Source organism: Varanus komodoensis, unplaced genomic scaffold, assembly GCF_004798865.1.
Source record: "Varanus komodoensis strain SLA01 unplaced genomic scaffold, ASM479886v1 scaffold4, whole genome shotgun sequence".
Classification (NCBI taxonomy): domain Eukaryota; kingdom Metazoa; phylum Chordata; class Lepidosauria; order Squamata; family Varanidae; genus Varanus; species Varanus komodoensis.
This window is the reverse complement of record NW_025335941.1, coordinates 4,155,550-4,172,856: the sequence shown is the minus strand read 5'-3', so window position 1 is coordinate 4,172,856 and position 17,307 is coordinate 4,155,550. Positions and strand designations below refer to the sequence as shown.

The 17,307-nt window shown below is 37.5% G+C and overlaps 1 protein-coding gene across 1 annotated transcript in view; it reads right to left on the bottom strand.

Annotated features, from left to right (window-relative positions):
- Window positions 1-17,307, bottom strand: part of IL1RAPL1 (interleukin 1 receptor accessory protein like 1) — a 581,999-nt gene that overhangs the window by 252,611 nt on the left and 312,081 nt on the right. Inside the window, exon 4 of the mRNA XM_044442750.1 lies at window positions 14,291-14,444. Coding sequence (XP_044298685.1) covers window positions 14,291-14,444 — 154 coding nt within the window. The remainder of the gene's footprint in view (window positions 1-14,290; window positions 14,445-17,307) is intronic.

The window sequence follows — 17,307 nt, the reverse complement described above, 5'->3', positions numbered from 1 at the left end:
GGACGGCTTACACAAATAAAATTCTGAAGTACATAAACAATAAATTGACAACCCACTCTGGCTGCAAATTAAAATATAGTAATAAAATTCGATATTAAAACTTATTAAAATATTAAATAAAAAGGTCTTGACCTGGTGCCAAAAAAACATAATGACAGCACCAGGCAAACCTATCTAGTGAGCTCATTCCATAGACGGGGCGCCACCACAGAGAAGGCCTTCCTCCGGGTATTCTGTCTCCTAATGTCTTTCACAGAGGGTTCCTGGAGGAGGGCTTCTGCTGCTGATCTCAGGGGGTGGAAGGGCAAATAGGGAAGAAGGCGTTCCTTTAGGAATCCTGGTCCCAAGCTGTTAAGGGCTTTATAGGTAATAACCAGCACCTTGAATTGAGCCTGGACTTCGATGGGAAGCCAATGGAGCTGATAGAGGACTGGGGTTATATGAGAATAACACCCAGTCCCCAACAGCATCCTGGCAGCTGTTTTCAACCATCTGAAGTATCTGGACTGTCTTCAAGGGCAGCCCCACATAAAGTGCATTACAGAAATCCAACTGGGAAGTAACCAATGCATGTGTTACTGTTACTAGGCAATCCTCCTCCAGGTAGGGACACAGCTGATGGATTAGCCGAAGCTGAAGGAAAGCGTTCCTTGCCACCGCTGTCACTTGAGCTTCCAAGGACATCTCCAGGTCGAGGAGCACTCCCAAGCTGCAACCCCGTCCAGGGCAAGGCCCAAGTCACCTACCCAGGCGCTCGAATCACCCACCAACAGAACCTCCATCTTATCTGGACTGAGTTTCAGTTTATTGGCCCTCATCCAGCCCATTATCTCAGCCAGGCACCAGTTCAATACAGCCACTGCCTCACCTGGATTAGTTGAAAAAGAGAGGTAGAGCTGGGTGTCATCAGCATACTGATGACTCCGCAGCCCAAACCTCCTGATGACCTCTCCCAGTGGTTTCATGTAGATATTAAATAGCAAGGGGGAACAAAATGGAACCCTGCAGTACTCCATTGCAAAGTTGCCATGGCACAGAGCCAAAGTCCCCCAGCACCACCTTCTGGAATCAGCAGTCAAGATAGGAGCGGAACCACTGCCAAGCAGTGCATCCTACTCCCAATCCTGCCAGCCTATCCAGGAGGATACCATGGTCGATGGTATAGAAAGCTGCTGATAGGTCCAGGAGAACCAACAGGGACACACTCCCCGTCTCTCTCCCTGCACAGGTCATCATACAGGGCAGCCAAGGCAGATTCAGTACCGTACCCAGGTCTGAAGCCAGACTGAAATGGGTCCAGATAATCAGTTTCATCCAAAAGTACTTGGAGTTGTCCTGCCACCACCTGTTCCAACATCTTGCCCAAAAAACAGGATGTTGGCCACTGGTCTATAATTGGCAGCCATCTCTGGATCCAGAGACGCCTTCTTTAGGACAGGCCTGATTACCTCCTCCTTTAAAGTATTCCCTGTCTTGTAACAATGTATTTGGTTTCTTCTCCCTATGTGCAAAATTTGGCATTTGTCCCAACTTAATTTCATTCCGTTGTTTTTAGCCCAGGACCCCAAATCAAGATCACCTTGGATCTTCTTTCTGGTTTCCAGAGTATTAGCAGTCCCACCCACCTCTGTGTCATCTGCAAACCTGATATGCATTCCCTGCACTTCCTCATCCAAATCATTAATAAATATGTTGAAGAGCACTGGTCCCAGGACCAAGCCCTGTGGTAACTCACTTGTTACTGCTCCACAGTGTGAGAAGATGCCACCCAGGAATATTCTTTGAGTCTAATTTTGTAGCACGATCAACTCACTCTGCTACACTCTTACTTCGAGTGACACCAGAAGAGTCTGGAGTTTGGCTGGCAGGAAACACCACCTCATTTATCCTTGGCGTAATACCCTGTGTACTTTCATACATGTGGACATTGCAGTGGAAATTCCTAACTTAAGCAATATGAAGAAGCACCTCTACCATCCTCCGATTTTTAGGAGTTAATGGGGAGAGAATACATTATTGTGCAAAGGTAGGGGTGCTCCATGATTACTATGCTACCTGAACCTCTGATCTAGTTTTGTGTCCACACTCAGACCACAAGTTAAATGTTAGATATGTATACTTGCTCCTCACATCTTACAGGAAGCCTGCAGGAGAACAGAGAGACAACTGACTTGTTTCCCACCAATGTAACTGCTGTCAAAAGCAACCCTGACAGTACTGATCATGACCAAGAGGCGGGAAGGCTCTTGCTTAATCCTCTTAATTGCCTCATGGTTATGGCTGTGTTACTGCTGAGGGGAAACCTGGAAGAGCAAGTAGAAATGTGTGTCTTGGCATTCTGTGTACAGACAGGGAAAGGTTCTATTTGCAATACTGCAGTGACTTATTAATGCACTGACTGACTGGTATAGTCATCAACCTGTAAAATTTTAAGTGACAAAATGCTAGGGGCTGCCATGCAGCATATCCAGATGTGCACCACAATGCAGTTATTTCTATGAAGTGGCTATTTTAAAAATGAGAGTTCCATCGCTTAAAAAGGCTTTTATACATTCAATTTTTCTCCTGAACTGCATTTAAAAATTCTATGAGCTTACTTTAAAGAGGTTAGAGGAGGAAGAAGGGGGAAAGTTTTTGACAAAAGCCAAACTGACAGACATTTTTATACTTCAGCTTTCTTTTCTTGCTCCATAAAAAGGCAAAATAATATAAAGGAAACCCATTGATTTTTATCACTCTTCTCTCTTGTTTTCATGAATTCATATCTTATTCTAAAATTAATACAGTTCTTGATATAAATTAAATGCAGCCAACAGAGGGAAAAAAGCTATACAAAGGGAATGAAAAACACTACTGCTGGTTCCAATTTCTTCTTTATATTCAAACAATTACCGTGTATTATCAATCTTCCAACAGAAGACCAAACTGATATGGTGATATTGTTTTGTTATCCCATACCCAGAAGTAAAAAATGAATATCAGAAGAAACACAGAAAATATATTTTAATATTAAAACATTTTTAGATATCCTGTATATATAATAAGAACAACTGAATATAAAGCTATCCTACATTTATGTTCAAAATACTCAGGATTAAAGAGAGGGAATTAAATACATAAAGGACAGCACTGAATAGTGTTCTTCCACAAAATTAAAATGTGTTAGTGAAGCTTTGCCAAATCTTTCAGCTGTGCAAACAGATGGTGCAGCCACTTGCACAAGCATAATGCATAACTGAACAGTTAGTTGCACAAATATGCTTGCACAAATCTAGCTTTAGTAGAATTCTTGTCTTGTGGGTAGTTTGAAATCTGGTCCCCACAAGCATAATATCATCTTTCAGCACTGTTAAATACTGCTGAAAAACTAAAGAAAACATAACAATGTTATACTTTAATCATTATCAATTACATTATCATTATATTTATTATTATATTTATTTCTGTCTTACCTATTCCCAAAGATTAGGGAAGCTAATTAGGGCAGTTAGGCCGCTAATAAAAATGTTATTGAATATTTTTTACCACTGTACATACTTCCATAATTATTTATATATTTTTAAAAAATGTATGCCGCCCACTGTGCCACAGCACTTCTAGGCGGCTCACAATCAGATTAAAATGCTTATAAAAACTAAAAGCATCACACCCCCTAAATATCCATGAAAGAAGAGCAATTAAAATACAGATAAAAACAAGCAAAGCGGAGGTTTGTGGCATCAGATATCAAAATGTGTTTTGTTTTGTTTTTTTAAAGGAAGGTCTTTGTGTGGCACCAAAAAGAGTATAAAGAGGGTGCCGGGCGAATCTCCTTGGGGAGAGCATTCCAGATACAGGGAGCATTATCGGAAAAGGCCCTCCTCCTCACAGCCATCCCTCTCACTTCCCTAAGAGATGGCTCATGCATGAAAGCCTCCTGCATGGATCTCGAGGGCCAGGCAGGGTATAGGCACCCCCTAAATAAAATACTTATGATCCACCACTTCAGAAAGTAAGAACTAAAGGCCAGGTGTTGTTGGACATATTTTCTCACAAAGCTGAATCTCTAAAGATACAGCACTATGAAAATTTCCAGAGGAGAAAAGCCCAGAACTCCTAGCCAGAACAGTAGTCTTGGTGGTTTTTTTTTTTTGGTCAAAAATTGCATAGGATCATGCATTAATTGTGTTTTCTTTCAAAACACCCTTTTTCTAAACATTTCTAAATCTGCATGTTCACAATGCATTTTGATACTTTTTGGTCTGTCAAGAGCTGTGTTAGAACCTTTGGGAAGTTCAGAATTAGACATAAACTGGCTTTGACAATAACATTCAGTCTTGGCTTTCTAGGAGTAGGCCATAAGTAGTTATTGTAAACCATAATTTCCTCAAAATTGTGTGTGTGTGTGTGTATGTGTGTGTAAAAGTTCTTTCTCCTGGTAACTTGTGAATTCCATGTGCTAAGTATCTTTTCAGTTGCAGTTTATCAATAATTAACCATAACATAGACTAAAGAGCAATAAAGGTATTTTTACATCAGTAGTGATACCCAGATAACAATTTATAAGGAAAAGTCCTCAGTGATATTTTGTTCCCTGTCCTTGCATTATAAAACCCCTTTAAATAATTATGTTAGTATTTTGCATGTTAGAGTCCATTGTTGCCTTATTGCTCTCTTTTTAGACCGATTTTTTCACCCTCACCTATTGTACAGCTTTCATTTTGGGTTAGAGGATAAGAGCACAAGTTTAACTAATTAATTCAAGTGCAACCCTATGCATGCCTACCCAGAGGTAAGTCACATTGTACTAAATTAGACTTACTCCTGAGTCAGTGTGCATAGGATTGCTGCCTTAATCATGTTTTCACATAGATAACTTTATCTGTTTCCAAGATTTAGAAGTGTGAGAGTAATCCCTCTATTTGCATATTTATTGACATATTCAAGATAGGAAAGAAAATATATGCTGAGAAACAGTGCTAAGAAGTGGAGATCCAGATTTAGATATGAACATTTTATATACCTTGTTTATTAGAACACCATCTCATATTACTCCCTTAGGAGTATTCTGTACTCTACGAAGACCAATTATCTGAAGATCCTAGGAAGGGGAGGGGAAACAATAAATGATACTGAAAGGACATTGCTGCTGAGTTTACCATACTCTAGGGAAACGTAAAAGTAAAATTACTTCTTCTAATTCTGCAACTATAATAGGAAACATTAACATCAAATGTCATTTAACTACATTTATGAAGGTTACTTAATAAGCATCATGGGTGCCTTAAAACTGGATTTATTTAATTTTTGTGAAACCTTAATTCAACAACAGGATTATTATCTGAAGATATATTTTGTATCTGCATAAGGATGCTTCCAAAGTATCTTCAACGGAATTTCTCCTTAGAGGTTGGAGATCAGAATTACCTAGTCTTGTTTCCATGGTAGGACCAATTCATTAGAAATCTTCCATTGTTAACACTGTTTATTTTATGCATACATGTATGCCTGTGCAATTTGGCCAGCTTTTATTTTTAGTAAGGAATAAAAATCCATACATTTAGCACTCCTCTCACATTCAGAAAGGCACTTCATTTCACACCTGGCAAATGCTTACAATGGTTAAACAGTACATTAAAAAGCTACTGATACAATGAAAGTTATAACATAAATATTGCTTTTGATGGTGTGCATCTTTCAGTGCACACAAATGTGAATGTACATCTGGAAAGCTCTGCACAAAACTATCCTAATATAAATGTGCACACAACTATATCCAGATTGTCTTTCGCATTTTTATCAAGTCACATGTGCACACTATTAATGCAAGGGGAAATATGCAAGATACAGTACAGCCAATTTCCTTGATTATCCATTACATCACCACAGCATCATTTTGGATGTGTATTAACTGTGTGTATTGAATGCACTTTTTGTTTACTTTTATTGACTGCACATCATCAATACTACTGGGTGAATAAGACACTCACAGTTCATTCAGTGAAAATCAGGTAGCTCCACTAGCCTTTTCTGTCTGGTGTAGCTATAATTACCCAATACATTATCAGGAGACTTATTAGAACTTCTATTGCATCATTTTTCCAGGTCCTGAGATGAGATTAAGCATTGCAGATGAAGATGGCACAAATCTATTTTTGTAGCTGTTAAAAACCATTGGAATATCTAGAACAGAGAACGTCTTTGAAACATCCTTTGCACTACTGCTCATGGGAGTGGGAAGGGGGAAACCTAACAATTCGCTGTCTATACCTCTAGGAATCCAGATACCAAAGGGGAATTTTCAAGGCTGGAATGCTGAATATAAAAGACAAACCTAAATGGCTAAATTATAGAAGCTGCATGAGGCAATAAAGCTTTTGCCTTAAAAAAAAGTGAACAGACAAATGAAAATATGAATTGCCAGACCAGGTTTCCTTTATGGACATTTAGAACTCTACCCATTATGAGGATATAGAGTTTAAGTAAGTGCTGACTTCATAAATACACTAATTTTATACTCTGGGATACTCTTTGCAAAGTGTTTGATAAGAAGCAAAGGGAAAGTAATTTAAATTGTTTTAGCAGTGATAATCTGGTCCCTAGACAGTAATGATGCTAATGCTGTTTTCTGCACCGGGCTGCAATGCAAAAGCATAGTGCTTGGTGGAAGTAGAAACTAACTGCCGAGGTGATGCTATGGATACATGGTGGCTATGTCCAAATGTAGTTGTCTTTTCTGGTGGGTACATGGTGGCGTAATGATGCTGGAACTGTCAATCAGAAATGGTCTGAACTCCAGCAGTTCAAGCCCAGCCTCATGGGATGCAGTGGGTGCCTGTTGTTTGCCCCTAGCTCCTGCTCACCTAGCAGTATGAAAGCAAACCATCTGTGAGTAGATAAATAGGGACCACCACTTTCTGGTGGGAAAACCTATTGGCTGAAAGTGTGATGAAAAGTAAGCACTGGCACTGGATCTGCCTGGGCACATTCAATAGGTGGAGAAAAAAATCCCCGGACGAGCCGAATTCAACAAGAGCACTGCTGGCCAAGCAGTGTTGAGCTAGTCCACCCTCTATGGTGCACCAGTTCAATAAAAGGCTAGAAACTGTAGGTGCCAGAACATCTACTCTGTGTAATACATTGTAGACTCCCTGGCAATATATGCCATACGCTAAATAAATAAATGAACAAATTTTGTGGTAATTTGCTAGCAACATTCAGTTGTATATACCACTGCCTCAGCACCCTTTCCCCCTGGCCCTATTTTGGTTTCCGGTCTCTGCCTCCTGGAACCATTTGGCTTCTTTCATAATTAATGGATGGTCTTCTGAAGCTGAATCAAGGAAGTTTTCATAAACAACATGCCATTTTCATTGTTAGATATTGCTGAGGCTGTGTTATAATGCAGTAAAAGAGGGGGAAAGAGTAGTACTTATATGAACTTATGGTAAATATGCTTATACCATTCTTTGATGAAGAAAATGTGGGCAATTTTAAAGATTTTTGCTCCTATTGATGATAAATAAAAAGGAACTAAAATGGTAGTTGGGTGTATATTGGACTCAAAAATAGAACACTTTAATTAAAAAATAGAAAGGGCAGTTTATATAATTTTCAGTCTCTATTGAGCCATTCACTGCAATGGAAACTGCATTCTTGCAACAATTGCTAGGATGGTTCTTAAAGATAAATGCAACCTCCAGAATGCTCAACCAGCTTAGTAAAACTTATCTATGAATTTTAAATAAAAATCTCCAGTCTTCAAAGAGCCATAGGCTAAAATGTTAAAATGATCCACATTTTGTACCAAATTTCAAGATCTATTTTGGCATTTAGTTCCATTTCCCAAAACCACATATTTTTGCATCAAAATAGAGAATCATGCTATATTAAGCTCCTATCAAAAGATGCAGGTTCTCTGTCAGCTTGCCTGTGTCGATTTTGTACTTTGAAGAATCTTGAATTTTTCAATAAAGGTGCTGAACAATAAATACTTGCTAGATCAAGGGAATGAAACACATTAACTTGGATGTAAAGTGAATATCTTAAATCTGATGCTTTGGCTTACTTTCAAGAAGAAAAGATCATTTGATTAGCATGTTGTCTCACTCTGTGACTTTTCCATACTGGGAGATTTGTCAGGGCCAACATTGGAGAGCTTTAAGCTGTAGTAAGTTGAAAATATTTTCATTTAAATGTACAAACAGCTCTTTTCAATACAATTAGAAAACTTAGATTTCCCATAAGTACGTTCTGAGACAAACTCTTGTTCATTGCCTAAAATGTATCTTAATAATTCCATGTCTTGTTTCACAAGTTATTTGAAATCCAAATTAGCTTTGCCACAACATTTCACTTAAAGCAAAATTTTAAGGGAGATTGAAGACCCTTATTCAGGCATTAAGCTATCAAGAGTGGCAAAATGTTTAAGGACTTTTTTCACATTTTAACTTTATTTGCAACACACACACACATCTTATATGGATGTTAAAATATGAAGGTATGAGAAATTCATTTCAGATGAATTTGATCAGCATTTACATAGTTCTCAGCTTTCAGACTGCACATGTACATGTGAAAAATGTACATGAAGAAATCTGTGCTTTTGAAAAATGCATGCAAAATATCTGTTTAATGCAAAAAGAATGAGTACCTTTCAGATGGACAGAAATGATGCACACATTTAGGGGGGGAGGCCATTTTTATGAAAAGAGAAAACAAAGCTTGCAATCTGATACAGACACTACTCAGAATTAGCATCAGATTAAATTCTTTGAGTTTTGGTGACCCCAAGTTTTGCTATTCACACATTTGTTTATTAGCATTTAAAGACGAGAGCCATTGCACATACAAATGTTTTCTTCTAATTGCAGATTTAACAATTTCTCTTTCCCCAAAGGCTCAATTAGAGCTGGCAGATTCCTCATGTGGTTCATGTCATATTGACTCAAAATAACCTGACCTACTTCCTCCACTTCCTAGCTATATCTAAATGTATCCACCTGTGAAACCACAATCCACTCCATCAATTATCCATTCAGCCTTTAATCCTGCTAACCCTTTGCTTTTAAATTCCAATGAAAGACTGGGCCAATGTGGCAGCCATTCATAGAGAAAGGGGATGATCTTATTTGTCCTCCTCCTCCTCCTCAGTGTTTTGTAGGCCAAAAGGCACCACAGAAGAAAGGAAAAATAATCCCTCCTTTTCCTTTCCCAACCTACAGAATGGCCATTCCTCCTGCTGCCACCATCAGCCTTTTACAGGTGAAGTTAGGCAGGAAAGAAGATGTGGACTGGGCTGGTGGTTGAGAATTGTGAGAAAGGCAATTAAGGGACTGGGGTTAGGGTTAGGATAAACTAAGAATTCTTCTCCAGGCTAGATTTTTAATTAGTTTCAAAATTAAATTTGATGGTGATTACTTCTTCTTGAAGTTGACCATTATAAATCCCCAAAAGTCATATCTGTGCCCCAGACTGATGAGTCTCACTGGTTTCTTAACATCTGATAAACCAATGCTGAGCAGCTTCAATCCTTAAGTTGCCAGCTTCCATGGTTCTGGCTGCTATTTATGGGAATGAGGATTGTGCATTCTAATCAAGTGCATTCTAATGAACTGAAATAGTCTCTTTAGATTCATTTTTGCTTTCACTGCTGAAAAGCATTCCCATATTTCATTGTACTTTTAACTGCCCACCCTTTTCAAAATTTAATCTATGTTATTGTGGTCTTCAAGTGTTAGATTCTAGAAGAAGGTGTGAAGTGGGATGTTTGTGTGTACACTGTGATTCTGGAAACTATGCAGAGAACAACCAAATAATTTTCCTTTCCTATATATACCAACCTTGGGAAATGTCCTTACCTATAGAACTGGTAAGAGCCTTTCTTTAAGTATAGCCATAATTCAAGTCCTGCACGCAGTAATGTGGGATAAGGGTATAGCTAGCAGGTTGTATATAAAGACCACTGCCTAGGTTTTGCTAAGTTAGGTGGAAAGTTTCATGGACTTTTATCAGACAGATGCCTTGTTTGCAAGGCTCAGAAACGATTGTGTTTTATGCCAATAGGTCAAAGATTGCACATTTCATTACAGCAAGGGCAAGCAACTCAGTGGTCTCCAGATGTTTTGGGCAACATCTTCAATAATCCCTTACTATCAATCCAGATTCATAAAATGGTAACAGATCAGTACAACAGATGGAGCAGGAAGAAAGGTCAAGGTCACAACCTTGGCTAGCAAAAACAGGCTTGTATCTGACATTGCTCCCTGAGCCCAGCTGGAAGTATGGTACATAGAAATTTTAAGAACATTGGATATTTAGGTTCCAGAGACATAAAAAGAGATGTCAGTTCTGACAAGATGTTGGCCATCAAACCTGCTCTAAACCGTATGCTCAAGGCTGCATAACTAGGAAGTGAAGATACAGTCTGGAAATAAGTTTGGTGGGTGCCTTATTTATTATTGTTAGAAAAAATATCAGAAGGATAGAAGTCAACCATCAAATGTACCACTTGGCTATCTTACCAAAATATTCCAATGGTTATTCATGTCATACAAGCAAATGTAATATATATTCTTGGGAAATCACAATTTTGCCAATTTGGTCATCTGTAAAATGGAATTAATTAAGATCTATCACATAGTTGCTTTGCAGAAAATAATTTGAAAGGACTTAACAGCAATAGGCAGAAGCATGATATATACAATCTAGTGAACATTAAACATATTCAATAAGAAACAGATTACTGTAGGAGTTCCAATGAGTTTACACCTTCCACTTTAATGCTAGCATGGCATTACAGAGATAAGCAACCCCATAAAGCAGCAAAAGCAGGAACTAGTTGAATCTAAGCAACTTGATATTACCTTTTTTTTTCTACTTTACATCTTGAGAGGAAACACATAGACATTAAAGATGCAGGAAGCAACTATGTGTTTGAGCCCTTTTCACTCCATTGGAAACATAATGGTGCTCAGCTGGATTGGGAAAAGTGGCAGGATTTAACCTTGTCCCCTTATTGGACTCTGTGTGCAGGAAATTTATATTGTAAAATGGTGATACTTTGAAATAAATAAACCCAGTCAAACCACCAGTGAATCAAGAAAATTTCTAGCTCAGATTCTGGCTGACCTTGACAATGTTAGTCAGATTTTGAAAGGAAGGATGAATATTACATTTTATAACCTCCATATAGTTTTCAGTAGTTGAGATGCTTAACATGCTTACATGAATTATAGATTTTGAACATCTAATAAAGACAACCACAGACATAGCTTTCAATTAGCTGCATTATATAACAGCCATGGAGAAAATGCTTCTGCCATAGAAAAGGTGGATTTAATTTCTTTTCATGATGAAGTGATCTACAGCTTTTCTGTTTCCTTTATGAAAATATGTAAACTTCAGTGACATTTAATGCAGCACATTTAGGCAACATAATGTGTAATAAATGGAAAGTGATCTTTTAAAGCTCTTACAAGTTAAATACAACTGTATCTAGCTGGAGTCATATTGTTACAAGTCATCACACTTTATCTTTCCCATTTACAGTTATGACTACTGTTTCTTTAGTGAGAAAGCAATATTCCTCTGCCCTAATAGTGTAATTTATTATCAGCCAAGAAGATTTCAAGGCAATCTGAATTTTATTATGCTTTCAATATATTTACATTAAAGATGCTTTGATAGCATATTGCTTGAGCAATGTAGTATCATTGGGAGGAAGGGATACCATTTACCTTCACCAAAGATAGGCTAGTTCTCCATACATTACATTCTAGCCACTCTTTCTAAAAATGTCTTTGAAGATGCACAGCCAAATAAATGGAAAGTGAATGCTGAAGATCCAGCTGACCTATTCATATATATGTGTGTGCGCATAATTTTGCTCTCCTTATCCAGGACTGCACAAAAATGAATTAGGTTTCTATTAGTTATATTCCTATTTTACTCTGACTGTATCTTCTGTCATTCTATGGAAGAATTTTTCAATTTTTCATTGCCACATTATTTATCAGAAATCGTTTGACTCTATATGGATTCCTTGCAAGAAGAAGAATGGTGGGCATAAATGCAATGGAAGAAGATGAGGATGATCAGATTGCTCGAACTTTCCATAAAGCATTCCATATCTAACACTAGTCAGCCCTGTGTCTCTAGAAACCCCAAAGCAGGCCATGAGAAGTATGGCTTCCCCTTACAAATGGCATGATTAGTGTGCTAATTCCAATGTTAGCACACTAATGTTAGCACATTCTATTCTCACAATGTCCAGTGCAGGACACTGGTTAGCAATACATTAATACACACAAAATCGTAGCTTACAACTGCTAATAGACCAGGAACTACTGGATAAACACTAGTTAAAATTTCTTGCCTCTCAATGTTCTTCATGGCTGATTGGAAATGTTTCTTTCATATGGCTGAAATAGTTTCAGAATTAACCAGCCACACAGGCAGGGCCAAATCCTATGGTTTTTCCCAACAGAAACAACAGTATAAAGAAGACCCAGGCAACTGGGCCCTGTACCTTTGTTTTCCAAGTTATGCTGGACTTGAACATGAATAATTGGTTAGAAAATCATCTAAAGGAAATGGAAAATTACACAAGCATTCAATTGTATTGAACTGGAGAGTTTAGGGGCCTAACAACCCAAGTGAAACAGTTTATTGAGCAAACAACACTACATCATCTGCAAGTCTAGCGGAAAAGCACTCAGGAAGGAAGGACGAATGGAAGGATGGAGGGATTTGCTGCATGTAAATGATTTGTAGCTAAATGCTGCAATACATACTTTTCTGGCAGTAAGTCTATTGTATATAGTGGGCCGTATTTCTGATAAGCTTGCATGAAATAGCCCTTCAGTGCACTTGCTAACAAGATATACATTTGAATTTAGGTTGGGAAGAAGGATGAAACATGGAAAAGATATCTCCAGATGTAGATATATGATGGATATCTATGTGGATATACAGAATATGAACATAGACCAGTGAACACAATGTTTCTCAAAGACAGAGAAACTTCAAATTCAGTCATCTGCATGGCCCTATAAAAAGTACAATCTCTCTAATATAAATTGTGAGAATAAAAGCAACAAGGATATGTATTCTGAAGATACCAAGTAGTTAAACATAATTACTGTGATTTGTCACTAAACTATCTCACAAGAAACATTTCATACTTATCTTTCCCAGGAAAAAAAAAATCACAATGATGGTTGATTAAAAAAGAAGACAGACAGACTGACTGACTTGACTAATAGAACATAATTCTACAAACATTCCAATGAGACATACACCATTACAGCAGTAGCTTTCCTCACTGGTTATTTGGGCAGAAAAGAGCCATGGATTGTCATCTTAATGTGGTCAGTAGACTATAATGGCCATTAACACAACTGTTCCAACATAATGGCACTGTTCAAATCCATGGAACAACACTGTTTGATATGGCCCTATGCACCCCCTCCCCACACACACACATTTTGTGTAACACTGAAGTATTAGAAGAATATAACTAGTATTGGGGGGGGGGGGGTTCAAAGGAATAGGTTCATCAGTTTCTCTTCTCATTGCTGCATTCTGTTACCTTGGTTCTCCATCACTGCATTCTTTTTGATAGCATACCTTATAGATGAATTTCATGCTATTCCTTATTTTCTGTTCTTTATATGGCAGTCCTATGTAATGCATGCCTACTCAGAAATAAGAAGCAACTCCCAGGAATCTATGTAAGGAATCACAGCCTTAATATGTACATTGTATGAAAACAAACTGAAAATTCCATGAAATCATTTGATAGATTAAAATAGTTCTGGAAATTTTGTTGTTACTGTTGTTACAGAATCAAATACAGACATCTGGAAATTGTAACAAAGAAGACCTGGGCATGAGACACTATGCTTGTAATTATGCATATATTGGCTATACAGTTTACTCAGGATATTGTTTTAGTTTTCAGATATATGATTCCCAAAATAATAACTCATCTGATTCTAAGATGGGTTTTATTCACCCTACTGTGGTGTCTTGCATGCACACAGGGACTTTTATAGTTGCTTTATGACACGTTAAAGAAGCTAATATCACTTCAAGGTTTGGAAGCAGATTCAACCCAAGATGTGATTCAGACTGTTGTAGAGCCATGGTATGAAATCTAATAATTACTTTTGTGTAATAGTTGTGTCCCTTTAAGCAAACACCTTTGTACACAGCACACAGAAAAACAAAACAAAACCCTGCCAGCTGGCAGGGAACACATCCATAACAAGCCTTATGAGAAAAATGTTAAATGAAAAGCTCTGGTTACCTGTAACTGTTAATTCTGTAGTTCTTCTGACAGAAAACAGTCCATATTTTAATTCACAAGTATAATTTCCAATGTCATCTTCTCTGACCTCCCGGATAACAAGAGTGTCTTTTTTGAACAGAATACTTGGTCTCCAGGTTGTGACTTGGCATTCCTGTGCAAAGATAATTACAGTACCTCAGATAGTACAGTCCTTGCTTTTAAATTTAATACATCCGTTCAGTTCCAAACCAGTAATCTTAAGGGCTTTTAAAAGTGGCACAAAACCAGGATTGAGTTCATGACCTCTCTAAAGAAGAAATGGCTTTGAGTCATATTCAGAACTTTGCAATCACATACTTCTCAGGGATTTTCACATTTAAAACAATTCCTTAATTGTTTCAGCAGGGACTAATTGCCTCATATTATGTTTTTGCCCAAGACTCAGTGCTGAAGCAAACAATTGGGTGGTAGATATTGGGCACTGTTATGAAGCAAAATTTTTCACACAAGCATTAAGTCACACCTTTCTAGTCCTTGATGGCTTACCTGTTGATACAAGTACAGTTCATGTTACTTGGTAAAAATAGAATGTCTCTTTTCTAGTCTATAGTTAGTTACTCTAAAGCAACAACAGTGTGAAGCAATGAGCGAGTCTTTGATAGCAGCATAAAGCAGGTTTTTGGAAACTCCCTCTTCACTGAAGCACAACTTTGGATCCTTATATAATATTTGAAATGACTTAGGAAGCATCTTTGCACATTTCCCAAATTTGCTGATCCACCATAATGATAACACGCTTTTGCATTAAATAGAAAACTCGCAAACTGTATTCATCAACACAAGAGTTTGAATATGAATCAGAGGCATCTGTTCCATCTAAACTTGAAAAGGTCCTTGAATATTAATATCACTTTTGAGATTTTAGCATTAGAAGGGAAAGGATTATGTTTGACAATGCAATAAGGATGGCAACTTTTTCTATCATGCCTTCCAAGCAGTTTTCCTTACTGCATTCCAGGGGAAGCTTCACTTGATGAATTTCTGCTAGCCAAGCAGCTATTAAGGAATCAGGATTATAGCCAGAAGAAAAAGTGGTGAAGGAAAAATAAGCAAATAGGAGATATTTAGTATAAGTCTCTGCTATGGAAAAAAATCATCCTATTTAAACCACAGGTATAACGTTGTAAGCCATGGTTAATGGGGCAGGGTATAAATTGAATACATATTAATTAATCATAAATAATAATGATCAATAACTTAATTACATCAGGAAATGCACTATATATGGTGTCACAAATGTAACAGAATTTATGAAATTACATGAGTGATTTACACTTAAGGTCAGCATTTGCTTTGGAACATGAATGCAAGTATTAATTTAATATTAAATGAATATTAAAAACTTAAATATCCTCTTAAGTTGGATAAACCTTTAACAAATAACACAAATGTAAATTCTGAGCTTAGTTCATATTGTTATACTCTAGGAGTCTTGAAAATAAAATTTAAAGCTAAGTAAGTGTATGAATTTGAACACGTTTATCAGTGCTTCCACATGTTGCCTGCTCCCTTCAGGCTGTTTGTCTGCTTAGTAGGCAAATTTCCTTTTTACTGCAATCATACTATCTACTGTCTTTAATTAATTCCAGTAAATAGGAGGACATGTGCAGAAGCTTATATAATGGTATCATATGTTTTCAGGACAGATTGTTTAATCAACAGTCTACAGTTTAAGTACAATCACTTCCAAACTATCACTTCAAATCATGGGTAGTCTACCCATGTATTCAGTTACATTGAGCAAGTTCATATTAGTTACAGCCCCATTAAGTACGTAAGGAGCATACCAGTCCACTAATATTTCAGCTGCTCAGAGCCAAGACACATCTCCAGATTGTCTATGTTCATGCTCCACAAGAATGACAAGACACAAGCTGGCTATTATGAAGAAACAAAGCAGTAATGACTGTGGATGCATGAGAAATTCAGTTGATCTTTGACCTTGTAGACAGGTCCAAACAGAATCTGCACTGGAAGTCTGTAAATTGCAGTGTGATTTGCAGACCAAAAGCCATCAATTCAACAGAATGTTTACATTTTAAAATGCACATGAAAATCTGTGTGCACAAAAATGCACAAAAGTTAACTTTAATCAACGAGAGAAGAATGCATACCTTTGACAGATGCATCTAACTGATAGATACCTTTGGAAAATATGCACAGATTTTCATATGAAAGGGGCAGGGCAAGCCTGCAAGTTGATACAAACTTAACAAGCTTAGGTTTCATATAATTTTGCTGAACTTGAGTTGCCTATTTGTACATCTCTGTTCTGGGCAGTGGAATATTCCTTGCTTGGGGCAGCTTTGGTAGTGGTTCTGGCTGAACTGATTCAGAAGTAATGAAGTCTTTTGGACAGTGAAGCAAATGGTACCTTGGATGTCATAGCTACAGGGACACATCTCTCAGGACACAGATAAATCAAGCAAGGCCAGAGACTGTCCATGGGACTGCTGGGCTTACTATATTATCTTTTGGAAGTCTTCTCTGTTTGAGGGTTTAGGAAAGTGGAATCCATGGTGGATAAGCTTAAGAATTCCCTTCCATGGGGATAAGAATTGACAGGTACCAAAATTAACCTGGAAAGACTTGCATACACTTTGTGTGAACTGATGTGTAATACATGCATCTATACTTGGTCCATTTTGATTTTTGTTTGCTTGGTTGGTTGGTTTTTGGGCTGCTGAAGTAGTGAAAGACAGACCTGTAAAGTACAAGCTAGAGTCAACTCTCTTATAATTTAATGGTTTGTAAGTGAACAACCAGGAGTTTTTTTTAACATTGAGAAGTTTATGAATATTATAAATAAAATAAATACATGTAGTGACCCAATGTTTCCTAGGCAGCAAGCTATATGAAATATTAACAGTTTACATCTTACTATATGTATGACTTGTAGGAGGTATTCCATCCCTATAAAATATAAAGTGAATAGCAGAACTGTATAAGGATGAAATATGAGAGAAAGGGAACAT